Source organism: Capricornis sumatraensis, chromosome 2 (genome assembly GCF_032405125.1).
Source record: "Capricornis sumatraensis isolate serow.1 chromosome 2, serow.2, whole genome shotgun sequence".
NCBI lineage: Eukaryota > Metazoa > Chordata > Mammalia > Artiodactyla > Bovidae > Capricornis > Capricornis sumatraensis.
Genome location: NC_091070.1, coordinates 201,120,154 through 201,145,864, shown reverse-complemented (window position 1 = coordinate 201,145,864; position 25,711 = coordinate 201,120,154). Strand labels below are relative to the sequence as shown.

At 43.6% G+C, this 25,711-nt stretch overlaps 3 protein-coding genes across 6 annotated transcripts in view; 1 reads left to right on the top strand and 2 right to left on the bottom strand.

Annotated features, from left to right (window-relative positions):
* NASP (nuclear autoantigenic sperm protein) overlaps positions 1 to 1,152 on the top strand; it is a 28,817-nt gene extending 27,665 nt beyond the window's left edge. For both annotated transcript variants that reach the window (XM_068964117.1, XM_068964116.1), the window contains one exon: positions 396 to 1,152. In XM_068964117.1, coding sequence (XP_068820218.1) covers positions 396 to 476 — 81 coding nt within the window. In that variant the 3' untranslated portion in view covers positions 477 to 1,152. The remainder of the gene's footprint in view (positions 1 to 395) is intronic.
* An 866-nt stretch (positions 1,153 to 2,018) lies between these two features.
* CCDC17 (coiled-coil domain containing 17) lies at positions 2,019 to 5,934 on the bottom strand. The gene is made up of 14 exons (XM_068961682.1): positions 5,761 to 5,934; positions 5,609 to 5,683; positions 5,276 to 5,471; positions 5,023 to 5,185; positions 4,765 to 4,848; positions 4,558 to 4,676; positions 4,200 to 4,313; positions 3,871 to 3,977; positions 3,803 to 3,811; positions 3,633 to 3,730; positions 3,276 to 3,479; positions 2,895 to 3,105; positions 2,713 to 2,823; positions 2,019 to 2,417 (listed from the first exon to the last, which is right to left on the bottom strand). The coding sequence occupies exons 1-14, from the start codon at positions 5,932 to 5,934 to the stop codon at positions 2,334 to 2,336; spliced, it is 1,749 nt and encodes a 582-aa protein (XP_068817783.1). The 3' UTR covers positions 2,019 to 2,333.
* A 1,837-nt stretch (positions 5,935 to 7,771) lies between these two features.
* Positions 7,772 to 25,711, bottom strand: part of GPBP1L1 (GC-rich promoter binding protein 1 like 1) — a 64,167-nt gene continuing 46,227 nt past the window's right edge. For 2 of the 3 annotated variants that reach the window (XM_068964134.1, XM_068964133.1), the window contains exons 6-12: positions 23,278 to 23,350; positions 21,987 to 22,180; positions 15,150 to 15,290; positions 14,549 to 14,707; positions 13,509 to 13,633; positions 9,853 to 9,955; positions 7,772 to 8,812 (exon numbers count right to left, since the gene is read on the bottom strand). In XM_068964134.1, the coding sequence (XP_068820235.1) occupies positions 8,660 to 8,812; positions 9,853 to 9,955; positions 13,509 to 13,633; positions 14,549 to 14,707; positions 15,150 to 15,290; positions 21,987 to 22,180; positions 23,278 to 23,350 (948 nt within the window). In that variant the 3' untranslated portion in view covers positions 7,772 to 8,659. The remainder of the gene's footprint in view (positions 8,813 to 9,852; positions 9,956 to 13,508; positions 13,634 to 14,548; positions 14,708 to 15,149; positions 15,291 to 21,986; positions 22,181 to 23,277; positions 23,351 to 25,711) is intronic. The other variant, XM_068964135.1, reaches the window with a different exon arrangement.

Below are 25,711 nucleotides of genomic sequence, written 5' to 3'. Positions count from 1 at the left end.
GGACTGGGGAAACCAATGCATGTTCCCCAACTTGATCCTCTTTGGATTATTTGATTACTTTCATAAAAACAATGAGGTTGTACAGGAAACAGTTTGGTTATGAAATGTAAGATGTCTCATTGTCAAATACATACCACAGGTCCCCCTCTAATGATTGTGTGAGAAAACGCTTGATTGCCAAGACCATTCAGTCACTTTTGCTTGCTCCTCTTTCTGTCAGCCTTATTACAGAGAAGTTAGGAAATGGCTGTATACTTGTGATCACTTTTAGTGTAGAGAGCAAAGCAGAATTTAAGGGACTGTGTTGTTCCTCTGACTGAGGCCAACTCAGTTGTGTAAGAAAGAATGGCTTAAAGTAGGGTCACTTATGCCCAGGCTCCCTGTTTATCTTCCAGGCTGAGAATAAAGCTGAAAGCCGGGCAGCAGTGGAGGGGACAGTGGAGGCCGGAGCTACAGTTGAAAGCACTGCATGTTAAGAGAGGGAGCAGAGCCTTCCTCCCAATGGAAAGTGTTTTTGTATATAATGTATTTTTTCACTTTTCGGGGATTCTTTTTGTATAACTTCAATAAAGATTGTAAGCAAAGGTTGAGGCTTCGATGATTTTTTCCCCCTTAAATATTGGCTTAATCTGTGCCCCTTGGAGCACTCCGGGTTTTATACAGTGGCCAAAGGTTTTTGTGTTTCTTTCCTCCTCTGTATTGATCTCTGTTGGAAGTTCTAATCCAGATTCCTGTCTTGTGTGGAGGTGATGAAATCAAGCATGGCTGCAGGCCCTTACCTTCCAATGGTGCTATATCTTCTCCATTATAAATACCCTGAACCTGGGCTGTCTTGCAAATTGAGTGGTGCTCTCCCTGGACAGGGGCTATAAAACAAGACTTAGTGAAGATCTTGTTCTTTGGGGCTGATACTGTTCGATGGACTTTGTGAGCTAATAACAGCTATGCCAGGCCTTGGGTGGCACCTTGGTATCCACCTGGTCTCCAATTAGGGCCATAATCCTGTCCTGGAAAAAACTGAAGAAAATTTGGGGCAAGGGAGCGGGCAGGGGGAGTGATCCTTGAGGAAAACTGTTGTGCTAACTGTATAAAATTGAGCTTGCAAGTGGCTGAGGGACTGACTGGACACTTTGGATGTGGTTGGAAGAATCTGTGGGGAGAACTGGCTGGTTGAGTTACATTGTTATATTTGAACCTTCCTGTACAGAAAATAGCAACAGTTGAAATTGTTACCTGTCCACAGTTTTGAATTCTTAAATAAAGATGCTAAAATGCCTCTGGACTTGTGTTTAAAGAGTGGGATCCTGGGCTGCCTGGAGCATTTCAGTGGGATGTCGGGTTGAAAGGTGGAAACTGGCTCAGCAATTCTGGCTGCCCAGTCCAGGGGTGCTGGTGCTTAGGCCACTGGTACTAATGCCATTCCATTGGGCCCTTGCTCATGTCCAGGGTGCAGAGCCAGTGTCAGATCTGTAACTTGGCTGCCTCTGAGCTGACCTTTAATAAACTGCTTTATATCAGGCAGGATCTGAACTTCAAACAGTGCCTACCCTCTACTACCTAACGGGATTTGATAATTTCAACACTCACAGGGCTACTTTGCTGCACTGGACAGATAGCAGGTTAGAACCTGGAGTTTGAACATCCAGTGTTGGACGCAAAGGCAGCTAGCTCTTAATTATCAAGCCTTTGATTTTGCCAACACGGGTCTGAAGCCAGGCCCAATGTAATTTCAGCTGGATTTCACCTCTGATGAGCCCCCGGCCAACTTGGGGGGAACATGACCAGGTTGTTTGTAAGTAGATAGGCACAGGAGCTCCCTGTTTTACGGTGACCTTGAGAATCTGGAAGGCTTCCTGGAGGATGTGAAGAAGCTGGGATAAATAAGTGGGCAGTAAGACTGGCTTTAGCAAAAAAAAAAAAAACACATGGGAAGGAGCTCATAGAGTTCCTTTAGCCGAATGAAAGACTGTCTCCAAGTCACCTTTCAAAGAATTTATATGCTAGACAATGTTATAAACCTGACATGTTTAATCCTCACTTTTTTTTTTTTTTTAAACAAAAGGATAATAGGTAAAGAAAGGCCAAGTGCTTGTGGAAGTTAGAGCTGGGATTGGAGCTCATGTTATGTGCTCACATCTGTATTTGTTTCCATACTCTTGTCAGAACATGGAGTTAGTAAAGTTGCAGATCCCAGAAGAGGCCTCAGTGTAGGCCCCAGTCTTGTGCACATTAAAGCTACTCATATCCCCATTCTTCTTTTGGACTCAGAGCCAGTGGGGGTGGGTCAAAGCTGTGGGGAGGGGACCCTCTTCTCTGTGCCTGAGTCTGCTGGTTCAGGCATCTTCGGGAGGAGGGGGGTCAACAAAGGCAGTTTTTGGGGCGAGGGGGCTGGCTTCTGGTGAAGATGAGTTGGCTACCTGTGGAACAGGAGAGGGTAGATCTGCAGCAGTTGTATGGAGGTTAACAGCACAGCGTCTGGTGTCACACCACTTCACAGTTAACTGCTTACTGTGAACCAAGTTAACCTCATTGTGCTCTCGTTTCCTTACCTGTTGACACAGTAGTACGGACCTAATAGGATATGTGAGTCTCATGAGTTCATTCACAGAAAACACTTAGTAATGGCTTGGTAAGTGCATAGTGGTCAGCAAAGGCTGGTTATTAACCACATCAGCCACACCCGTGGTGTCCCTGCTCCAGTTGGGCCCTCACCAGAGGTGGGTACCGGTACTCCTGGGCATTTGCTGGATTGATCTCTGCCAGGGTCTGGACATCTGCATCTCTTGCATTCACCAGTCGCACGAAGAGCTCAGCCTGATTAACCTGGGAAAGGTGAAATGGTCTTGTATCTGTAACGTGAAGGAGCAGACCCAGCCCCCATCCTCCACACTCACCTGGGGAATCCTGTTCAGCTGCCCAGGGCTAAGGCTGGGGTCCAGGGGGAGGGCCCGAAGTGGGAGACGCCAACGACCACTTAGCAATCTCTGATTCTGGTCAAATAGCACTAGTGAGGCCCAGGCCTTTGGCTGTGGTGCCTTAGCCCATGCTAGCCCCTGCCAGGCCCAGAGCTCACAGACCAAGGCTACTGATGGTGAGGGTAGTAGCCTAGAGCAAAACCAAAAAATGTGTCAGGAGCCAGAAGTGGTTATGCTCCCTTCCTAGGACTTGGCCCTCAGAGTCAGAGTCCTTGTATACAGATGAGGAAATATAGCAGAGTGAGGGACAAGCCTCAGCTGAGGCAAAAAGCAGCAAGGAAATAATCCCCATGTACTGACCTGGGTACAAGCTGCTTGCTGGCAAGGATGGCACAGTTGCCGGTGGGCCCAGGAGCTGGAGGTGGGGGCAGGCAAAGGGCTGGGGGTAGCGCAGTGGTCCCTCCTGATTCCTGTCCATCTCGGGCCAAACCAGTCATTAGTTGCACCCAAACCCAAGAAGCCTCAAGGCCCCGCAGGAAGTCATAGAAAATGACAAAGCCAGCCCTAGGAAACACAGGTCTCAAACACGCACACACTCCAGTCCTTCATCCTCCCACCACCCAGGCAGTTCCCTGATCCTAGCTGGCCTGAGTGGGTCTCCTTAACTAGCAGCAGTGACTAAGTCAGAGGATTGTTGAAGGAGGGAGCAGGCCTCACCCAGGGTTGTAGGGTGCAGGGGCCAGGATGTCAGCTGCAGGCAGGAGGTAGTGCGGGTCCCTGGCCAGGTTCCTGGTCATGGCTCCAGGAAGCTGCGACTGCGCAGGAAGAGTTAATTCCAGAAAGTCTCCCAGGCGGCCACGATGCTCCCTGGGCTCCCCCAGCTGCACAGAGCAGAACTGCCCCCATCCCAACCCCCGGTCCTCACAGCCTTCTCAGCGCCACCCGAGAACAGGACTCCGGTGGAGGGTGGCAGCAGGGGAGCCACGGGAGGCGGGAGGCTTGGGGGATCTTCCCTCCTCAGGCGTGGGCTCGGATTGGCCCCAAGTCTCGGCTCCCCGCGCCCTAGGTACAGGGAAGAGAAGGGGCCCTTGAGCAGGACGCAGGAAGTGAGATGCCTCATCCCCAAGAGCCAAACCCGTGCAGACACCTGGAGATGCGCGTGGACACGGGACTGATGGGGCGCAGACACGGGTCGCATTCCCCGTGCATGGTCCCTCTAACCCCTTTCTCTGAGCCTGGCCTGCTGGGGAGGGCTGGGCAGGGTGGAACTGGGTGCTCACTGACCCCAGGGCATCTGGCCTGCGCCCCTCTGCATCTGCAAAGCCAGGATTTCTGCCTCCAGGCGCCGGTTTTCAGCCTCCACTGCTAGAAGCTCCTTGAATGCAGCGCCTGTTCGTCCTCCTGAGGTTAAACAAATGTGACTCGTCACCTCTGATCTCTGGTGACCAGCTGCTCTGAGCAGCTCTCCAGCCTTGGTACTCTCTGAACACGGCTGATTGTCAGCTAACATTCTAGCCACCACCGCAGAGACAAGTGTTCTACCTCGGAGTTTCACTTAAGTGGGTCTCAAGCCAAAGGCGTCCTCCCTCCCCGCCCTTCCCTCTTTCCGGAGAGGTCTCCTGGCTGGCCCGCTCCTGTTCACCCCTGCGGGTCCGCGACCGCCGAAGCTCCAGAGCTGATGCCTCCGCTTGCAGCTGCCACATCCAGCCCAGAACGCCAGGGTCCCGGCCTCCGCCTCGAATGTAGGCCTCACGCAGGGCCCTAGGGAGTAGGGGACAAGAAGGCAGCAGCGTTTTACCAGAATCGATCAGCGCTTCGTCCCGAGCTCATCCCCGGGCCCGGACCTCACCCGATCTCCGCAGGGAGAGTCCCTGGGGTGGCCTGTAGCACCGGACCACAGAGTTCTGCTTCTCTCACGGTGTTCAGCCGGGTGCTAGGGTCGGGACCGGCGGCGCCGGGACCGCTTCAGAGATCAAGACGAGGGTCTCCGGTAGCCCCGCCCCCTCCCGACGGCTCCCGCGCGGCCTCCAGGCCGAGCCCCTCTCCCCGCTCAAGCCCCGCCCCGCGCAGGCGCAGCTCTCCCGGGATCCCCACGCGTCTTTCTTACACCGGGTTGGCCTGGAGCTGCTGAACGTGCGCCCCTAACTTCTCCAGAGCCCCCCGCGTTCGCCCTGTCTCTGCCCGGAGTTCTCGAAGCTCTCGCTCCAGGCTGGATATGAGTGATTTCCCGTTCCCGGTCCGGGCCAAACCTTGGAGGCGCCGGCTCAGTTCTGAGGGGGTAAGAGCTCAAGTCAGACGGCCGTTGGGCGACCTCAAGGCAAGGGGGAAAGGTGGGCCCTAGCCCCGCTCTGTCCCCTCACCCTCGCCGCGTTGCTCTAGGGCCCAGCTCTGTGCCGCGGTCTCTGCCACGCGCCTTGCGTGAGTCCAGTGCAGCGCCAGCAGCCGCTCGCCCAGGCTGCCAGCAGCCTTGGAGTGGGCGCTCTGAGCCGTCGCCTCTGAACGCCTCCAGGGCCCCTGTGGCCTCCTGGGGATTTCTGTTACCCAGGGTCTCATTTCCTGCAGATAGAGCCGCAGCCGCTGCACCTGGAGGTAACAGTTACCCGCAGCCTCTGTTGGGAGTAATCTGACCCACTTGTGATCTCTAAGTTTGGGGGGGAATGCCGTTTTGTGCCCGTGGGGAAAGCCAGGTGTACCTCCTCCGTTAGCCTCTTCAGAGCTGATTTGCTGGCCTCCTGATCCCGGAGGCCGTGGTGTTCTTGTGGCACAACCTGCAGACGGGGTGTGGGGTGAGGAATGCTGAGAGTTAGTCACTTCAATACCCACTCATGGCCATGGAGGCCCTTACCCCGGGTACCCGTGGTTCAGTGGCTACTGGGGGCTGTGCTCCAACTGCCACCTCCCGGGTCTGACGGCCAATGCAGAAGCGCTGAGTGTGGGTGGCCAGCAGGGCCCAGGAGCGGAAAACCATGTCACAGGACCCACAGGGCAGGAGCCTTGGCTCCCTGGAGTGGGAGGCCATGAGAGGGGACCCCTTTCTTGACACCAGCCAAGACCTGGAGAAAACAGGACAGGGGCAGAGGGAAAGGGAGAGGAGGATGAAATACCCAAAGCCAGAAAGGAAAAGACCACGTTTACCAGGTCAAGTTTGTTTGGGGAGGAGCTTTAGCTCCCTGGGCAACCACCTCAGGTCTGGGCAGGTCTGGACAATGAGTGGGAAGGCTTAGTCACCTTAGGGAGGAGTCCCTGGCTTGAAAAACACTGTTAAAGCATTGTTCCACCTCACTGTATGAGTATAGGTAATCTCTTACCACCACGACTTGGTTTTTCTGCCTACATTAATAAAGGGGAGCAAACAGCTGCCTCCTGGAATAGCTGAGTCCATATCACATACTTCATCTTGGTCATTTAATAGCCTCTGGCAGAAAAGTGTCATCTTCTTCATTCTAGTTTTGCCCAAGTGGATGTATCCCAAGTTAAATGTCGTTGTCCATCCAGGGAATACTTGAGAGAAGACATTGTGCCTGGAAACCATGACTTGCTGGTTGAGTAACAAGCATTTCCTTCCACCATTCTGCTCTGGAGGTAACATCTTTTGTATAACCAAGTCACACCAAGGCTCCCCAACTCTCAGTTCCTGCCACCCACCAACACCCCCCCCCCCCCCACCGCCACAACTAAGATAATCAGCACAGCCCAGAAAAGGTGGTTCTGGAACACAATCCATCAGAAAAGGAAATAAAATACAGAAAGGTAGCCCTTCACTGGAGACTGGGGCCCACACAGGCCGCATTCCTGCTGACCAGATCTCCCTGCCAGCTCCCCAAGTAGATGAATCCAACAGAAACAGGAGCTCTGACCTAGCTCCATGTTTCTAAACAAGCAGGTAGTGGTCACCTCACCTCCAGGTACTTAAGGCCAAGGTAGGAGCAGCAGCAGGTTACGAAGTATTTCAAAGTATGTAATCAAAGTCCAGCTCAATTTCAAGTGAGAAAAGGGCTACATTTTAGAAATTTGTTCTGAGAGAACTAGTTAAGTGGCAAAGCCCAAAACCAAATATACAGGATATGTCTAACTCAACCTACTTCTCATTTCCAATTTATAGTTCATTTAATAGTATTTTATTGAGCCTAAGATGCACATTTTTCATATTTTAATACTGAAATCAAGATTCACAATTAATGTTGTGTCATAACTGTCAAATTTTTTCTTTTCCTTCCTTCCTCCCTCTATTAATTTCTGTCTCTCTCGACCGCCCACATGGCACATGGGAACCCTAGTTTCCTGATAAGGGATTGAACCCTTGCCTCCTACACAGGAACCGTGGCGTCTTATCCACTAGATCACTAGGGAAGTCCCAAGTTTTCTTATTAGTACTCTGCCTTCCTATCCTTTAGAATCTACCAAGTATCATGGTGGTTTCTCTTCCTCTAGTCTCTACCCCTTCTGGAATCTCCACTATAAGATAGTTATCCTTATAAGCGGTTGGGCCTGTTACCCCTTTGCTTGTCTCCCATTAGAGCATAATCTTGGGCTGCTATATCCACTAGGGACCACGTGATATACAGTTGGTCAAAGAATGCCACTATCAGTGATCTGTTAACTTTGAACTGTCCATCAGATCTTGGCCTAAGATTCCATTTTTAATTTAACTGTTTCTTCTCTTCCCTATTGAGTTCGGTGCTCCTTGCATTCCCGGGGCCTTGCACAATGCCTGGGAAACCCTATATTCTTATTTAGCAGGAATATTGAGGCACAGAGTTCCTTAAAATAGGTACACTGGCAAAAACACGGGCAGTGAAAAACAGCTTCAGAAAGGAAACTTGGGTTTCTGGTTTTATTACTGGTAGTTTATTGCACAGGTTTTTCTGCATCAAAATGTATCTGCTAAAAGGAGAAACAGGTGTGTCTGAATTCAGATTTTCCTCAGACCTCTAAATCCACTCATCTAATTTTAAAGAAAATATACTTCTTACACAAGACAATCCAAACTGATGCAAAATATTTATTCCAAGTTAGTTATTTTATGCAGTAGTTTTCCCCCTCAACAGACTTGTGATAACCACATCTTTTAAATCTGTAAATAATGTTATCAAAATAATCTTAATCTTTGAAATCTCACAAAAATTTATATTTTACAATCCACCCTGAATATCAAGGCTGCAAGAATAACACAACATTTCCTATATCCAAATATTTTACAGCTGTACCCAGAAAGAAAAAAAAAAAAAAGGGAAAAAACCACATATGCTTGGTTAAGGGCTAACGTTACCCGAGCAGCCAGAAATAAAATAAAATATCCAAATTATTAGCATTAATTTAATACAATTATAACTTCAATAGTCACTTTGTCATTGACAATGATTGCTTGAGCACAGGGGTGAGTGCCCCCAAGGGCTGGTAGTAGAAGCTGTTGCTGCAGACCAGTGTCTCCTCCTCTGTGCACTGCCAGCTCCCACCTGTGCATTGCCCCGTATACACTGTGTGTGTGTGTGTGTGTGTGTTTTAAAAATCTTTCCCACCACACAAAGTTCTCTCTATTAAGCAGATAACAGGGAAGAACAACAACAAAAGCTAAACAAGCCAATCGCTCGCTCTCTCTTTGGGATATGATTATTTCCCTTGTGCATAAAGTATTCAACAATAAAATAAGAAAAGGAAAAGGAAAAGAACGATTTCTTCTGTATAACCCCTAAACACACAAGCTGAGTTTACTGGGTCAGATTTAACTGTGAGCATTTATACGCCTACTTCCAGGCATCGTCATCAGATGTCTCACTGCTACTTGTCTCCGTGTCTGAGTCCTCAAACTCTGCCCTGCAAGTGCTTCTCCAAGGGGAGAATAGGCTGGAACTTCGACTCTGCAAGAAGCCATTCTTTCCAAAGCCATTTCTTCTCAGCTGTGGTTGGCATGGGAAAAAAAGAAAAAGACAATCATCAGTCACTACACTGGCCCCTAGGACCTGGCAAAGGCCAGAAAGTGAAAGTGTTAGGTGCTCAGTCAACTCTGCAATCCCATGGACTGAGCCCATCTGGCTCCTCTGTCCATGGCATTTCCCAGGCAAGAATACTGGAGTGGGTTGCCATTCCCTTCTCCAGGGGATCTTCCTGATCCAGGAATCAAAACCAGGTCTTCTGTATTCCAGGCGGATTCTTTACTCCTGAGCCATCAGGGAAGTTGGGAAAGGCCAGACTTCAGCTCAATTTTAGCCAGAATGTTCTAAGAATGTTCTTTCTTCTAAGAAACTGAAGATTTCTTACAGCAGTGCTTTTTGAACTGCAATGTGCAAATGAATCACCTAAGGATTTCTTTAAAATGCAGACTGATTGGTATGTCTGAGGTAGGGTTCAAGATTTTTTATTTCCACGAGTTCTCAGGTGATGACAATGACAGAGGAACAGAGTTCTGAGTACTGCGGTCTTTATGTCAGCCTATACTTTTCTTTATAGGATTTAACATCACTGTTATTTATGCTTTAAATACATACCACCAGAACTTAAGTTCTATGAGGTTTGTAGGGACCTGGCAGTGTTTTATTCAGAGAAAGAATCTAGGCATTTGTTGAAGAAATTCAGAGAGACTATTTGGTTTCTTGGCTCTAGCTGAGGCACCAGAGGGAATCCACAGGGCTGCAAGCAGAGCAGGGTTAGCCTTCTTCCCCAGGGGCCAAGGGCTCAGCCCATAGCCTTAGAAAATAGCGTTGTGGTTCTGATGAGGAGTTAGAGCTTCCAGGATGAAATAACATTGCTTTCTGTAACCTGCTAACTACTGACCAGGTTCTGTGTCCACCACTGGAGGTCCTTATGGCCTGGGATGCTCCTCTGTATTTCTACAATGGCGACTTATTTATTGTTTTCTTTCTCAAGGTCCTTCTCACACCCTAAACTGGGACGTTTTCTCTTAGTCATTAACTGCTCTCCAGCAAAGTTTACCACATACCTGCTCTGTCTTCATGTGGAACTCTCTGAGCTCGTCCTCTGTGAGGGGAAGACAATTCTCGTCATTTTCAGGATACTCCTGCCATCCCATTGCTTTCAGTAACCTAGTAGAAGCAGGTCAGGCGAAGAAAATACAGCTTTAAGTGAGAGGGAAGCCCTTAACTTTCCATAGAAACTTTCCTGCCCAGGGAAAATGGTATCCACTTAAGAGAAGAAATGTGGGTTTTTCTCTTTATACTCAGAAGGATAAGCTTTAATCATGACTACTTAGGTGCTTGGAATTAGATGGTAGATCTCCACAGTTGCTCTTTCCAATCTCAATAGATGCAGAAGAAGCCTTTGACAAAATTCAGCACCTATTCATGATTAAAACTCTTTAAAAAATGGGCATAGAAGGAGCCTACCTCAACACAGTAAAGGCCATATATGATAAGCCTACAGCAAACATTCTTAATGGTGAAAAACTGAAAGCATCCCCCCTAAGATCAGGGTATCCACTTTCACCACTATTATTCAACATAGTTTTTGAAGTCCTAGCTGCAGCAATCAGAAAAGAAAAATAAAAAAATTCAGATTGGAAAAGAAGTAGTAAAGCTTTCACTGTTTGCAGATGACATGATACTGTACAAGATAGTATCAGAAAATTACTAGAGCTAATCAGTGAATTTGGCAAAGTTGCAGGATACAAAATCAATACACAGTTGCTCTTTCCAGAGCATAAGAGTTATAGAGAACTCTTATGTAGAAGCAGCAGAATAAAGAAGAGTCAAACTGTCCCATAAGCAAAACCAAAGAAATCTCACTGTCTCCCATGAGCAAATCAGCACATAGCAACATGTACCTAAGTTCTTATTTTTCTTGACTGCACAACACAGCATGTGGGATCTTACTTCCCTCACCAGGAATGGAAGCCATGCCCCTGCAGTGGAAGCATGGAGAATTAACCACTGGACCACCAGGGAAGACGCTCTGAGTTCTCTTAATTTCATGGCATTGTGAACCCATAACTTTGTAATCTTGTTTCAGTTCAGTTCAGTCACTCAGTCGTGTCCGACTCTTTGTGACCCCATGAACTGTAGCATGCCAGGTCTCCCTGTCCATCACCAACTCCTGGAGTTCACTCACTCATGTCCATCCAGCCATCTCATTCTCTGTCGTCCCCTTCTCCTGCCCCCCAATCCCTCCCAACATCAGAGGCTTTTTCAGTGAGTCAACTCTTTGCATGAGGTGGCCAAAGTACTGGTGTTTCAGCTTTAGCATCATTCCTTCCAAAGAAGACCCAGGACTGATCTCCTTCAGAATGGACTGGTTGGATCTCCTTGCAGTCCAAGGGACTCTCAAGAGTCTTCTCCAACACCACACTTCGAAAGCATCAATTCTTTGGTGCTCAGCTTTCTTCACAGTCAAACTCTCACATTCATACATGACCACTGGAATAACCACAGCCTTGACTAGACGGACCTTTGTTGGCAAAGTAATGTCTCTGCTTTTCAATATGCTATCTAGGTTGGTCATAACTTTTCTCCCAAGGAGTAAGCATCTTTTAATTTCATGGCTGCAGTCACCATCTGCAGTGATTTTGGAGCCCGTTTCCACTGTTTCCCCATCTATTCCCCATGAACTGATGGGACCAGATGCCATGATCTTCGTTTTCTGAATGTTGAGCTTTAAGCCAACTTTTTCACTCTCCTCTTTCATCAAGAGGCTTTTTAGTTCCTCTTCACTATCTGCCATAAGGGTGGTGTCATCTGCATATCTGAGGTTATTGATATTTCACCCAGCAATCTTTGATTCCAGCTTGTGCTTCTTCCAGCCCACCGTTTCTCATGATGTACTCCGTATAGAAGTTAAATAAGCAGGGTGACAATATACAGCCTTGACGTACTCCTTTTCCTATTTGGAACCAGTCTGTTGTTCCATGTCCAGTTCTAACTGCTGCTTCCTGACCTGCATATAGGTTTCTCAAGAGGCAGGTCAGGTGGTCTGGTATTCCCATCTCTTTCAGAATTTTCCACAATTTATTGTGATCCACACAGTCAAAGGCTTTGGCATAGTCAATAAAGCAAAAATAGATGTTTTTCTGGAACTCTTGCTTTTTCCATGGTCCGGCGGATGTTGGCAATTTGATCTCTGGTTCCTCTGCCTTTTCTAAAACCAGCTTGAACATCTGCAAGTTCACGGTTCACGTATTGCTGAAGCCTGGCTTGGAGAATTTTGAGCATTACTTCACTAGAGTGTGAGACGAGCACAATTGTGCGGTAGTTTGAGCATTCTTTGGCACTGCCTTTCTTTGGGATTGGAATGAAAACTGACCCTTTCCAGTCCTGTGGCCACTGCTGAGGTTTCCAAATTTTCTGGCATATTGGGTGCAGCACTTTCACAGCATCATCTTTCAGGATTTGAAGTAGCTCAACTGGAATTCCATCACCTCCACTAACTTTATTCGTAGTGATGCTTTCTAAGGCCCACTTGACTTCACATTCCAGGATGTCTGGCTCTAGGTGAGTGATCACACCATCGTGATTATCTTGGTCGTGAAGCTCTTTTTTGTACAGTTCTTCTGTACATTCTTGCCACCTCTTCTTAATATCTTCTGCTTCTGTTAGGTCCATACCATTTCTGTCCTTTATCAAGCCCATCTTTGCATGAAATGTTCCCCTGGTATCTCTAATTTTCTTGAAGAGATCTCTAGTCTTTCCCATTCTGTTGCTTTCCTCTATTTCTCTGCATTGATCACTGAGGAAGGCTTTATGTCTTCTTGCTATTCTTTGGAACTCTGCATTCAGATGCTTGTATCTTTCCTTTTCTCCTTTGCTTTTCACTTCTTTTCACAGCTATTTGTAAGGCCTCCTCAGACAGCCATTTTGCTTTTTTGCATTTCTTTTCCATGGGGATGGTCTTGATCCCTGTCTCCTGTACAATGTCATGAACCTCATTCCATAGTTCATTAGGCACTCTATCAGATCTAGTCCCTTAAGTCTATTTCTTATTTCCACTGTATAATCATAAGGGATTTTATTTAGGTTGTACCTGAATGGTCTAGTGGTTTTCCCTACTTTCTTCAGTTTAAGCCCACGATGGGTGGGTCATGGTGGAGAGGTCTGACAGAATGTGGTCCACTGGAGAAGGGAATGGCAAACCACTTCAGTATTCTTGCCTTGAGAACCCCATGAACAGTATGAACAGTGATCCTGTTTACCCTTTTTTAAGTTCCTCTGGACAGGAGCTCCTTTTCAGGAAGGTACCTGGCAGGTCCCATCTGCCATCCAGTTGGCCAGACACCTTGGCTGGCTCTGTGTTCAAGGCCCTCATTTAAAAAAACAGGCCTCATACCCTGGGGCCTCATAAATCCTGAGAGAAGCCAAAGGGGCCACTATAACAGCTCTAGGAAACAGGTCTCACCCACTCCACCCCTTCCAACCTAAGCCATAAATTAAGTCTGAAACTGAACTACAAGAAAGCCTTGGAGAGAAGCATGTGGAAAGCTGGTTGACTCTGTAAAGGAATATACCCAGTGAGCAACAGGCCAGCCTGTGGCACACAAGAGGACAGCTGCGCTGCTATGGGCACTTCTGTCTGTACTGGAAGTGGAGGTGTCTCAAGTATGTTCAAACTCCTTGTAGGTCATATATAGCCGTGTATGTGGTCCTCACTTACCTGTGCTCTGCTTCCAAAGAGTGCGAGAGGGCCTCCCCATCCTCCTCTACAGGGAGCGCGAGACCATTCTGGTGGCAGCCTTCCTCCCCATTTTCCTTTGGTTCAGGTGTGCTGTTGTCCTCCGACTGGAGGACAGGACGGACATGTTTAGTTTAATCATCTACTGGGGCAAGATAAGCAATCTAAGAGATTAAGGAGATGCTTTCTACCTTGGCCCACAGGTTTTCCCCACTTAAAAATGAGAACTTGCTCATCTTGCTAAGATTCCAAAGGATACCAACTGGCTACCATCTTACCTTCAGGTTAGGTCAACTGTGGCAGAAGTTACTAGTTGCCTATGCAGTATCGATTTTCTCTTCTTCCTACCAATTTGGACTGAAGAACCAATGTGCTAAGCTTTTAAAAAGTTCCCTTTCCTAAACTTCTTCACAACTAGGAGTGGCTATTAGACAGCTGTCCACTTAAAATGTGAGTGGAAACTGCAGGGGTGGCTTTTAAGAAAGCATTTTAAAAAGGGCATCCCTCTTCCGGTTTTTGGCTCTGTCCTTTCCCTAACTATAAAGTGGATGGGAACACAAGTACCCTAGTCCAAAGTGACCAAAAGTTACAAGTTTCCTGATACTATAGATGCTACTACCTCTTGGACTAGGAACCTGTTGCAAGATACAAAGACAAATACCCTCTTGTTTTATGGTTCTGTTTGTCAGATTTTCTTCCATTATGGTTAAATATAATCCTTAAAAAAAAAAAAAAGCTTGTATAGTTTACCAACTTCTTACAGCAATGGCCAAATTCAAGACTCAAGCAGTGTTGCCCTGCTTAAGAGCACCAAGTCCCAAGGCCACTATCATTGAAATGAGCCCTAATCTGAAATATGCTTAACAAAGAACTGAGCTCACTTTTATCACAAGCTGTTACTCCATAAACAAACCTCTGTGCTTTTTTTTTAAAATGTGCTGTATCCTTCTGTCTAAAAACAAAAAGTACATATATAATGCAGAAAAACACTTATGTTGCCCCAGAAGAACCCACAGTCTTACATCTTCCAACTTCTCACACTCTCTGCTCTCTGAGAAGTCTCCATTCCGGTCATCCTTCAGAGTCTTTAGGAACTCGCTCTTCCTGTCAGTAGTTCGGCGGGTCAACTTGGTCAGACGAGAGGAGCTGATCTCAATCGGAGGAGTGGTGCTGGCGGGACTCTAGGCAAACACCACAAATAGGTTGTTCCTGGCAGTAAATGTAAGTACTGGGATTCTCTAGGCCACTTCTTCATGGTACTGCTTTCCTGAATCTGGCAGCCTGTTTATTTCTGTCTTTTACCAAAAATAAACTATCCTTTTCATTTAAACAGAGTTTAGTTCTGCAGTTTTTACAGTTAAAACCAGATGGTTTAAATAGCACCTCTCTGATCTTGCTCCAGAGGCAAGCATAATGCCAGTCTAACACAGGCCAAAGACCCCACCCGGCTACCGCCTATCTTTGGATGCTAATGGAAATCACCAGTAAAGAAATGACTGAGCTAAGAATAGCTACAAAGGAAATGAAGTTAGAGCTATACATACCACACCACTTGTCTCAGTTTAAGTAAATGGGGAACAGCAACTTCACAAAAAAAGGCTGCTTTCCTTTATCCTCACTCACCTCTTTGGGAGAGCTTAAAACTACACCACCAGCCAGTACTACTGGTTTGGTAACAGAGACTGGACTGGTAAAAGCAGACTCTCGGCTAGAGGAAAGGGGTCCTGATTTGTGTTCCATTCTGTTAGCTTTCCACGCACTGGCCTACACAGGAAGAAAGAACAATCAGTCAGAACAGCACACAGACAGAAGATCAGCTTGTAAGGTCACAAAGCAAAGAGTGAAAAGTTCTGTGGGAATATTATGTGGAATGTTATGTACGAATATGAAAGCTCACCTGTCTCAACTTATTTGGGAGGTATACAACCTTGAAGGGAAAAGGTAGATAGGAATCAGAAAACCCATGGGATATTAACAGGTATAGAGAGCTCTAGTCCAATAAGCCTGGGAGATGCTAGGCTGAATATAGTTCCACAGCAGGTTTCTTTTACTGTGCTATTTCACAAAGCATCTTCATATATGTGAATTGAGAGACAGATATAATCTATAGCATTTTCTAAACTCATCTGACCCCCCAATTTTGTTTTTGTTTTTTTTTAATGATGTGTTGTATGTTAACCTTTGATGCAACCCTGACAAACCCCCACCCTCACAAAGCACATCAGAAAAAATGTTGTTTTCTAGGAACTCTGATGGCAGGAGGCTAGTTACAGGACAGAGTGGGCAATATAAATGGCTGGATGATCCTGGTTTAGTCCAGAAGCTCTTCCCTTGCTCTGCTTTGTGGGCCCTGGCCCCAACTCAAATGGCAACATAGTGTAGCTAGAATACTCCTTTTCCCGAGTCAAACAGCCCATCATCTGAGGCACATCACTGAAGTGAGGCTGAAGAAAGTAAAAAAGCCTGTTTTTCCAAAATGAAACAATTAGAACCAAAAGACCTCTAGGACAAAAGATGGGTCTGAGTGAAAAGAGTTTCATTCTTGTTATTAAAGAAGATACTGTAGGCTTTAGGAAACTTAACAGAGTTATCTACCATATACCAGATACTTGTTGTAGTTTATTTAATCCTTAACCCAATCAGATATAATTATTATGTTGAATTTTTACTGAGAATTATACTGACATTTGTGTCAGTTGCTCAGTCATGTCCGACTCTGAGACCCCATGGGCTGTATCCTACCAGACTCCTCTATCCATGGGATTCTCCAGGCAAGAATACTGGAGTGGGTTGCCATTCCCTTATCCAGGGATCTTCCTGACCCAGGGATTGAACCTGTGTCTCCTACGTTGAGGACGGATTCCCTGGAGCCACAAGGGAAGCCTATACTGACATTAAGGAAGTTAAATAATTTGTCCAAGGTTACTCAACTGGTATGTAATACTGTTTTCCAGAGTGCCTCCAAAAACAACATGCAAGCCAATAAAAGAAAAAGGCAATGACCCAACTAGAATGGAGATTATTTTTTCTTTCACTGAAGAAAATCTAAAGATGGCTGCTTATTCAGGCCAAATATCAAAGACATAGTTTCCCAGAGTTGTACAGGGTCACCAGATACCTTGTCTCTCTTAATATTGTACACATCCACACTTCAATCAGTAAAATAAAGGAAGGGAAAAAAAAACATTAAAATGAACCACATATCAACCATTTTCTTTTTAAAGTATCTTCTCCTTCCCTCCAAACCAATCTCAACTCTCCACCTCAAATGATCATGCCTTTTCCTACTTGACGGAAGTCAGAAGTCACTAGACCCAAACTCTCCCCAATTCCCTTCTTTGCATCTCAAGTTCCTTTAATGGCTCTACCCTCCCTTTCTATCATTCTACATGTTTGTTCTCATTCCTTTGTGAATTTATCAATTATTTCTCCTTTGTATCTTTAATCTCTTTTCTATTAAGTTGAAGCTAGGGGAAAAAAAGATCTATTTTCCTTTTTACTACCATCCTTTTATTGACAAACTTTTTTGCACAGGTCAGTATCTGCTTTCACTTGCTCATTATTACTATTTAATTCCCTGTAACACACACTTCTATCCCCATTTTAATAAAACAGCTCTGTCAATGGGTAAGCAAAAATTTTGTCTTCATATTACATTCAAAAGTCAGCTTTAAAAAGTCTGCTTTTGTAGAAAATGACAGATTGCACTTTACCTATCTTTTCTGAACTCTTTTCCCTTTTTTGGGCTTCCCTGGTGGCTCAGATGGTAAAGAGTCTCCCTGCAGTGCCAGAGACCCAGGTTTGATCCCTGGGTCAGAAGATCCCCTGGAGAAGGAAATGGTTCCCTGATCCTTCATTCTTTTCTCACCTCATAATTCCTTTCCGTCTTTTCAGTGGGTGTAGGCATACTCAGTACTCGCCAACTGGGAATCTGTTCCCAGGTGAACTTAATTAGAAAAACTAGTTATTTGTTAATTGTCTAATCATTTAAGTTGTTAAAATCATGTAGCTGATAATATGACCCCTAAACTCTCACCTGAGTTTTTATAAAGACCTCCATCACTTGGCTTTAGTCTTCAAGTGCCACCATTTCCTAACTACCTGCCATCCATACTTACCCACTTATCTTTTCCCAAACATGGCATGTTTTCCCCCTCCCCCTTTTTTGGGTAACACAGTTCCTCTGCCTTCAATGCCTCACCTACTTGCTCCCTAACAAACTCCTACTGTTTTAAAACTACAGTTTGTTGACTACTTAGGACCTGCCAATACTAGGATATTCCAAGTACTTAGAATGGCATGAAGTCTGACTCCAAAACCAGAATTCTCATCCTCTTTTTTATCCTTTATCAAGATGGAAAGTATTCTGGGGCAGTGTAAACAGCCCTAGCTGAAGTCAGACAAATCTTGTTGAAGAATCCTGACTCTATAATTTTTTTTAGGATTTGAAATAGCTCATCTGGAATTCCATCACCTCCACTAGCTTTGTTCGTAGCGATGCTTCCTAAGGCCCACTTGACTTAGCATTCCAGGATATCTGGCTCTAGGTGAGTGATCACACCATTGTGTTGGGTCATGAACATCTTTTTTGTATAGTTCTTCTGTGTATTCTTGCCACCTCTTGTTAATATCTTCTGCTTCTGTTAGGTCCATACCATTCCTGCCCTTTATCGTGCCCATCTTTGCATGAAGTATCTCTAATTTTCTTGAAGAGATCCCTACTCTTTGCTATTCTACTGTTTTCCTCTATTTCTTTGCATTGATCACTGAGGAAGGCTTTCTTATCTTTCCTTGCTATTCTTTGGAACTCTGCATTCAACCTCACATTACATAATTTTCTCCATCCTAGGATTAAAGTAAATATTTTATGCAAAAGGCCTAGTGAATGTCCTGGAACATAGTAAGATGTCAACAAATGGTAGTCCTTCCTTTGTCACTTCAAAACCCAATTCAAATATGACCTCATCTGTAAAGACTCATGAGGACCCTCTCTAAGAAGGCAGTACAATTATTTTTCGTATCTGTCTCTTCACTATATCTCAAAATAAACCCTTTGAGATTGTTTTTGTGCCTCTAGTGACATACAGCTTTTAAATACACAGATACTTAATGTTTAATCACTGTTAAACACATAGAGAAAATGAATGAATGGATACATCCACATCTGCCTATTAGTCATCTCCTCTCCCCCTAGCATCCTATACATTCAAAAGTCCCAGAACCACTCACACCAACTTTTTCCTGAAAACTCTGCGTTCTTTCTTCTCTACCTTCAGTGAAATGGTTCCACAGTTACCCCAGCTTCCGGGGGAAGAATGCTCAGTGTCCTCTTTTCGTCCTCTTTTTGCTTCCCACTGTGTGCCATCACCACACCTCTTCTTTGTTCACTTGCATCACATCCCTGTTCAGACTTTGCTACCTTTTGCAAAGGCAGTTAAACTGGACTTCACACTGGTTTTCCTATCTTTATCTTTTCTGAACTCAGTTCTCCACAACAGGGCTAAACTGATCTTAAGCTCTGTGTTATGACTTTTCTCCTTGTCACGTCTTCACCCATAGAAGATATGAGACCCCTGAGGCTATGACTTTGTCTCATTTATTTTCTTATTCTTCTTCTACATTTTAACATAATGTTTGCAGATATTCCCAAGGAAGTTACACTTATGAAAACTTTTTAAACTCTCAAAAACCCTTAAAAGACAAGCACTACCATCTTCATTTTATATGATGAAGTTGAGGTTCAGAACATTAGAAACTTGTTCAAGGTTGTATTATAAAGAAGGAGTTAAGTGTCATCTGCCTACTCGAAAGTCTTGCTGTTAATTTTCATGCTGGGTTCTTTCTTTATAGGAGTTGCTCTCTTGACTGAATTCACATTCTTTCCCTTCTGTATCAAAGGAAATTAATATTCTAAACCCCTTTTAAAAATAACACCACTTGTCAATCAGTGTATTCTTCTTGGGTCATGTTCCTTTAATGACTTTTCAAGTAAATTTAAAGTTGTCCCCACAGGCTTCTTCCTACAGATTTTCTTCATCCTTTCACTTAACTTTTCTAGCACCTATATTGTTTCCTTTTACTATCAAGTTTCAAATGTGCCACTACCTTCATTTCCACCCACAAAACTATAGAATCCTCTGAAATCTTGTTTTTCAGCCTTACACTACTCTCCTAAAACCTCAACTCAGAGTCACCAAAAACTTTCTAACTGCTAAGGTCCAAACCCCCTCTTTTCAGTTATTGCCCTTGTCACCAGCAACTGACAAATGCTGACAACCTTGGCTGCTATCTTAAACTCACCCTCGCAGATTTGTGATAGCATACCATTTTTTCTATGTCTGAATATAATTTCTTAATCCTATTAACTATGTTGTCATTTTCCTAATATTTATTAAATAATAAGTATTTTCCCAAGTCTTATTTTCCTATTCTTTATTCTTCTTCTATCCTCTTTCCCTTGGTGATCTCTACCCTGAAAAGCTTCATTATCACTAGGATAACGACCATCAGTTCTGATATTTTTCCAGTACTACCAGGCAATTAGAATGGTTCATTCATTATCCCTCAAATGTGGCCAGTTTTCTATTTTCAAAATATTTTAACCACCTCTTCTAATTTGTAGTACTTTCCAGACTTTTTCCTATCTAAATCTTGACTATCCTCTAAAAATTCATTCAAATTACATTTTTTCAGTAAAATTTCCTTTGATGGTTGTAGTCTAGGCTGATCGTGCTCCTCTGAATAATGTAAAGAGTGTTTTAATTCAGTTGTTCCAAATCTGTTTAAGATTTGTTTCTAGGATTTGTTATTTTATTTTATATACAATCATATGACCTTATACTGTTGTATCTTATCATCCCAATTAAACTTTCAGCTTATGGGGTCAGGACCGATGATATACTTCTTTGTGTTGGTCTTAAGCACAGGACAAGTGTTTTGAGTCTCAGTCATGTCCAACTTTGTGACGCCCCATGGACTGTATCCCACCAGCCTCCTCTGTCCATGTAATTTCCCAGGCAAGAATATTGGAGGGGATTGCCATTTCCTCCTCCAGGGGATCTTCCAGGCCCAGGGATTGAACCCACGTCTCCTACACTGGCAGACGCCTCAACAAGTGTTGGTGCATAGAGAAAAGTGAATTAATGCTCATTAGTATTTTCAATAACACAGTAAACTCTGTTTCCTTACAGTGGCTAGAATTTATTCAAGCAATTTTATGTGCTTTTGTGAGAGTGCTAGGGATACAAACATGAAAAAGACCTGAAGCCCTTAAGGAGATTATACCAAGTGAAGAAAATGGTGCAATAAATGTCATGATTAGAGACAGAATGCTATTCAATCAGCTACAAGGCTTAATTAGATCTTTAGACATATGTGACAGAAAAGGATTCACAGAGAGGATGACATAAACGTGAAGGAAAATCTCCTAGGTAAGAGAAAGAAAGGGCAGTAAAATATAAAAGACAGACTGGGCTTAGACTATATAGAATTATACATGCCAATGCTAAGGAGTCTGGACACTGTATTATAACATCAGTGGTTGCTAAGCTATGACCCATGGGCCAAAACTGGCTTGAGGCCTATTTTTATATGACCCATAAGCTAATAATTTTTTTTTCATTTTTAAAGGGTTGGGAAAAAAAAGAAAAAGAGTATGTTACCCAAAGTTCTTATGTCATTGTGTGACCAACAAAGCCTAAAAGTATGAATTATCTGGCCCTTTACAGATAAATTTTAGCCTGCCAGGCTTCTCTGTCCATGGAATTCCCCAGCCAAAAATACTAGAGTGGGTTGCTATTTTCTTCTCCAGGGTATCTTCCCGACAAAGGGATCAAACCTGGGTCTTCTGCATAGCAGGCAGATTCTTTGAATGTCTGCCATCAGGGGATCCCGAAGTTATCCAACCTCTGCTATACTGATGGTATGAGATCACTAAAGGGACTTAATGGGAAAGGATGTGATATATTCAGACTGCTTTAGGATAACCATTCTGACAGTTCAGTGAAAGATAAATACAGAGAGATGAGGCAATAGAAGGGTACACTGAAATAGTAAATGTGAGATGACAAAGACATAGGATATCATAGAGGAAAAAATTGACAGAGACTGTAACTGCTTGGTACAGGGGAATGAGTGAGGAGGAGGAATGAAGCAGCAGCCATGGTGTTCAGCTGACTGAACATCTACTTATCAAACAGATAAATGCTGGTATTATTAATGAAAACAGCAAATCAAGAGAAGCAGGTTTGTAAGATGAAGCTAGAGTATGAGAGGCCTACTAAACGTGTAGTTGACAGCAGTAGAGAGTTTGGAGACAGAGTAAGATACTAAACATATAAGCTAATGGTACCAAATGAATACCTGGTGAGTGACTCAACAGGAAAAAACAAATTTACTCAATTCTTATTTATTCATCCCACCTTTGCTTTATCAGGCTCTGAAACTGATTCCAAATCATACCTTGGATGGAGGTGGTACAGGCTTAGGAACCAGGTTCTTATAGACACTTGGAACCATGGTTGACGATTTGTTTCCATTTGCATGGTGAGATCCTGGTGAGGTGAATGCAGCAGAGAAGGCAGCAGCAGGATCTTCTTTGGAAACTTTTTTGATGACTAGCATTTTAGAGGGCTGCTTGGCACTAGGTGGGTTTTCTGTGAAACACAACAGTGGACAGCAAAAGAATGTCAAACCTTTTGGTTAACACACAGCATAGTTCAAATGAAGGCCTCACTTTCAATGAAGAGCTAAGAGTTGTGACTAAATGACAAACATTTCCTGGTGTGCACTTCATAGATATTCTCAAAAGTGACACTACTCAGGAACCATAAGAAAAAAGGCAGTATGTCAAACACTTGATTCTAAATTCATACTCAACCAACAAGCCCGAAGATGTTAGCAATCTTTCAGGCATGTAACAGGTCTCACGTGTGGTGTGATCACTCAGGCATATACCAAACAAGAATATATCCAAGGGTAGTTAACTCCTGTCAGTATGAGAATAGAGAGAATAGAGAAAACTGGAAAAAGGAGTCTGCTATGGGACCTTCTGATGAGGCGAACTGGAGCAAAGCTATTCGTTAACAAAAGGGAAGTGGTACAGCAACTGCCCTTAATGCTGCAACTCAAAATCCAAACTCAGTATTTAGATACACTAAAGCCTTCCTAATAAGATGCCTGGCTACTGAATAACATAGGATCTAGGAGAGTACAATTTGTAAATGCCAAATATCCCAATGCCACAGGATCAGGTTTGGTTTGAAAAACACTGATTTGTCTAATAACTTTTTATAAAGCTAGTTATTCCCAACGTATACATATAAATGTATGTATTTATAGGTTTTCCCCTACCTATACAACAATCATCATTTATAATTGCCAAAAACAAGGATACCACCACCACAGTCAGCAAACAGAACCTGGCTGAACAAAATGTTCTATAGGATGTGGTATTATTTAGCCCATCAAAGAATACTTTAGAATTCATTTGCTTAAAATCTGATTTTAAATTCAGGGTTCTACAAGCTTTCAATTGTCTTTATTCTGACTCCATTACGTTTACATCCCAATGGTATTTTCAGGGCGGAGGTGGGGTGGGGGGCAGAGTAACAGTTAATAGGTGTTAGTTACCATGTGCAAATGGATGAGAAGAGAAACCAGAGATAAACAAAAAAAGAGATAAAGAAATTTTTCTCCTCTCCCTGCTAAGATAAATTTAAAGTTTTGCCTTTAAAATGGAAAATCTACCTACCCCACACTCCAGAAGGGGTCCCAATAGGTCTGCATGGCTGATTCTGTTTGCCAGCTTCTGGATTCAAAGAAGGCTAGGAAAAAAGGGTAATATTAATGGTTGATACAGAAAGCTAATCATTTCAGCACTTTTTGCAAAGTAGCCTTCATCATTGAACCTATCAAATAACTATCAGCAGCACTTATTTAACACTATATTCAGAATTAACACAGATATGTTGAAATGTCAATCAACAGGTCTTACATTAATCTCAGGCTCTTGTGGCTTTCATTTCCTTTAATATAAGAGGATTAAAAATTAAAAAAAAAAAACACACCATGCAAATTCTCATCTTCCTATAGGATATATACGCCAATGAGAAAGCTGAATGAACAAGTATATTACTTTTCTCAGATTTAAAGAGCACAATCTGGTCAGTGAAATATCCATAGCATTTTTAATAAGACTGCTTTAGGGCAGAGGCACATCATGTGCTAGGGACTGTGCTGGGAATTTACAAAGGCAATTAAGAAGAATCCTTATCCCCACAAGGGACACAGTCTTCCTAAAAAGATAAACTTGGAGCCAAAAGTACAATAAAAGGTTATAGGTGCTATGATAAACGTTCACATTAGGGAAGGAGTATTAAGGAAAGAATAGTCAATTCTACTAGAAAGAGAAGTTCTATCAGAACAAGTTTCATTAGAGTCCTTAATGATGAACTCCAAGGCTGCAAAATGGGTAATTCCAGAACAGAATGCTCAATGAACACCAAAACAGGAAAAATATGAAAAAGAATCAAATGTTCAGAGATCGGCACACAGTTCAACGTCAGTGCTAGGGAATGAGAGGATCTTTCTTTGGGGAAAGAGATGTCTGGGAAAATAGGAAAGTGCCAGATTGTGGAGCAGTTTTAAGGGAGGTTGAATCTTATTCTTTAGGAATGGGGATCCATCTCTCAGGAAGAGTTAATGTGATCTGATCATTAGTTTACAACAAGTCTGGTAGCAGCATGAAGGATATATTTCATGGCTTTTAAGTATCTATTAGGAGACCAATTTCATAGTCCAGAAAACTATGAAGGTGACATGAGTAGAGGAAGAGATGACAGGAAGGATCAAGAAGTGTTAAGAGCAACAGGCTCAATAATGAACTGTATAGGGAATTTGAGGATGACATTGATGTCCAAACCTCAACTTTACAATCTGGTACAGAGCAGGAAAATGGCCTTTGAGCACAAATGACCATGAGACATTAAACAAACAAACAAACAAAAGAGACAGATGCTCAGACTTGACTACAGAGTCTCTGAATTAAAATCTTCAGGAGTGAGGCCCCAGCAGGTGTGTTATTTTCAACCTGTCAACAGGAGACGGACTAGCATAAAACAAGCACAGACACAATCTGAACTATTAATTCAGTATACCAACGGACAGATCTGTGACAGAAAGGACAGGTAAATACACTCCTCTGAATGGAACAGTATGGGCAGAAGGAATCTACATAGAAAAAGGCTGTATATTCTTATTTGTTTTAAATAGGCCTGTAGTCTTCATATTCCATCTAGGGGTCTTGGAAACACTGACCTATTTAGTTGGTATCTTTGATCTCTTTCTACTAATTTTTTAAAATAGTAAAATATAACAGACCCAGAAGACTGCATAAACCAAGTGGGCAAGAAGTTCTTGTAATCACCACTCAATTTAATAGAACATCACCAGCCAAACTAGAAACATTTTATAAGCCTTGTTAAATAGAAAACCAAACTAAAAAACACTTCTTCCCTCTCTAAATAGTTTTGTCTCCAAAAAACATCTCTTAATCTCTAAATTACCTGGAAAATATCTTATGTCTCTGCTTTTCCTATAAATTGGTAGTCAGTTCTAGAGGCTATAGGATCCCCTCGCCCATTTTTATTTTGGCACCTACTTGCTGGTTTTGTTTTCTCCTTAGGAGATACCTAATGTCTGGCTGTGCTTCTGTTTCTGTGATGTTGGCAGACAGTGATGCTCATAACCTGAAACTATTAACTCACTACAAGCTGCAATACAATGATCTAATTTTATCATCCTTTCTTTATAAGCTAGTATATACACTTCCACAATTCAGTGGCAGAATTCATATGGAAAAGATAGAATACATGCTTGTTTCTAGGGTGGGGTATCACTGTGAAGTCACAGCTTTAATCATATTTAATGTTATTTAAGGGCTTCCCTGGTGGCTCAGTGGTAAAGAATCTGCCTGCCAATGCAGGAGATGTGGGTTTGATCGCTGGGTCTGGAAGATCCCCTGGAGAAGGAAATGGCAACCCACTTCAGTATCCTTGCCTGGGGAATCCCATGGACAGGGAAGTCTGGCAGGCTACATACAGTACATGGGGTTGCAAAAAGAGTTGGATATGACTTAGTGACTAAACAACAATGTAAATCAAACACTTGAAATTATTACCCTTAAT

Excerpts from the sequence above, each read along its gene's own strand:
- CCDC17 (XM_068961682.1), bottom strand. The coding sequence starts at position 5,934 with ATGGCCTCCCACTCCAGGGAGCCAAGGCTCCTGCCCTGTGGGTCCTGT. Across the intron at positions 3,480-3,632 it reads CCTGCACCCTACAACCCTGG|GGCTGGCTTTGTCATTTTCT; the intron begins GTGAGGCCTGCT and ends TGTGTTTCCTAG. Across the intron at positions 2,824-2,894 it reads AGCTGAACAGGATTCCCCAG|GTTAATCAGGCTGAGCTCTT; the intron begins GTGAGTGTGGAG and ends CACCTTTCCCAG.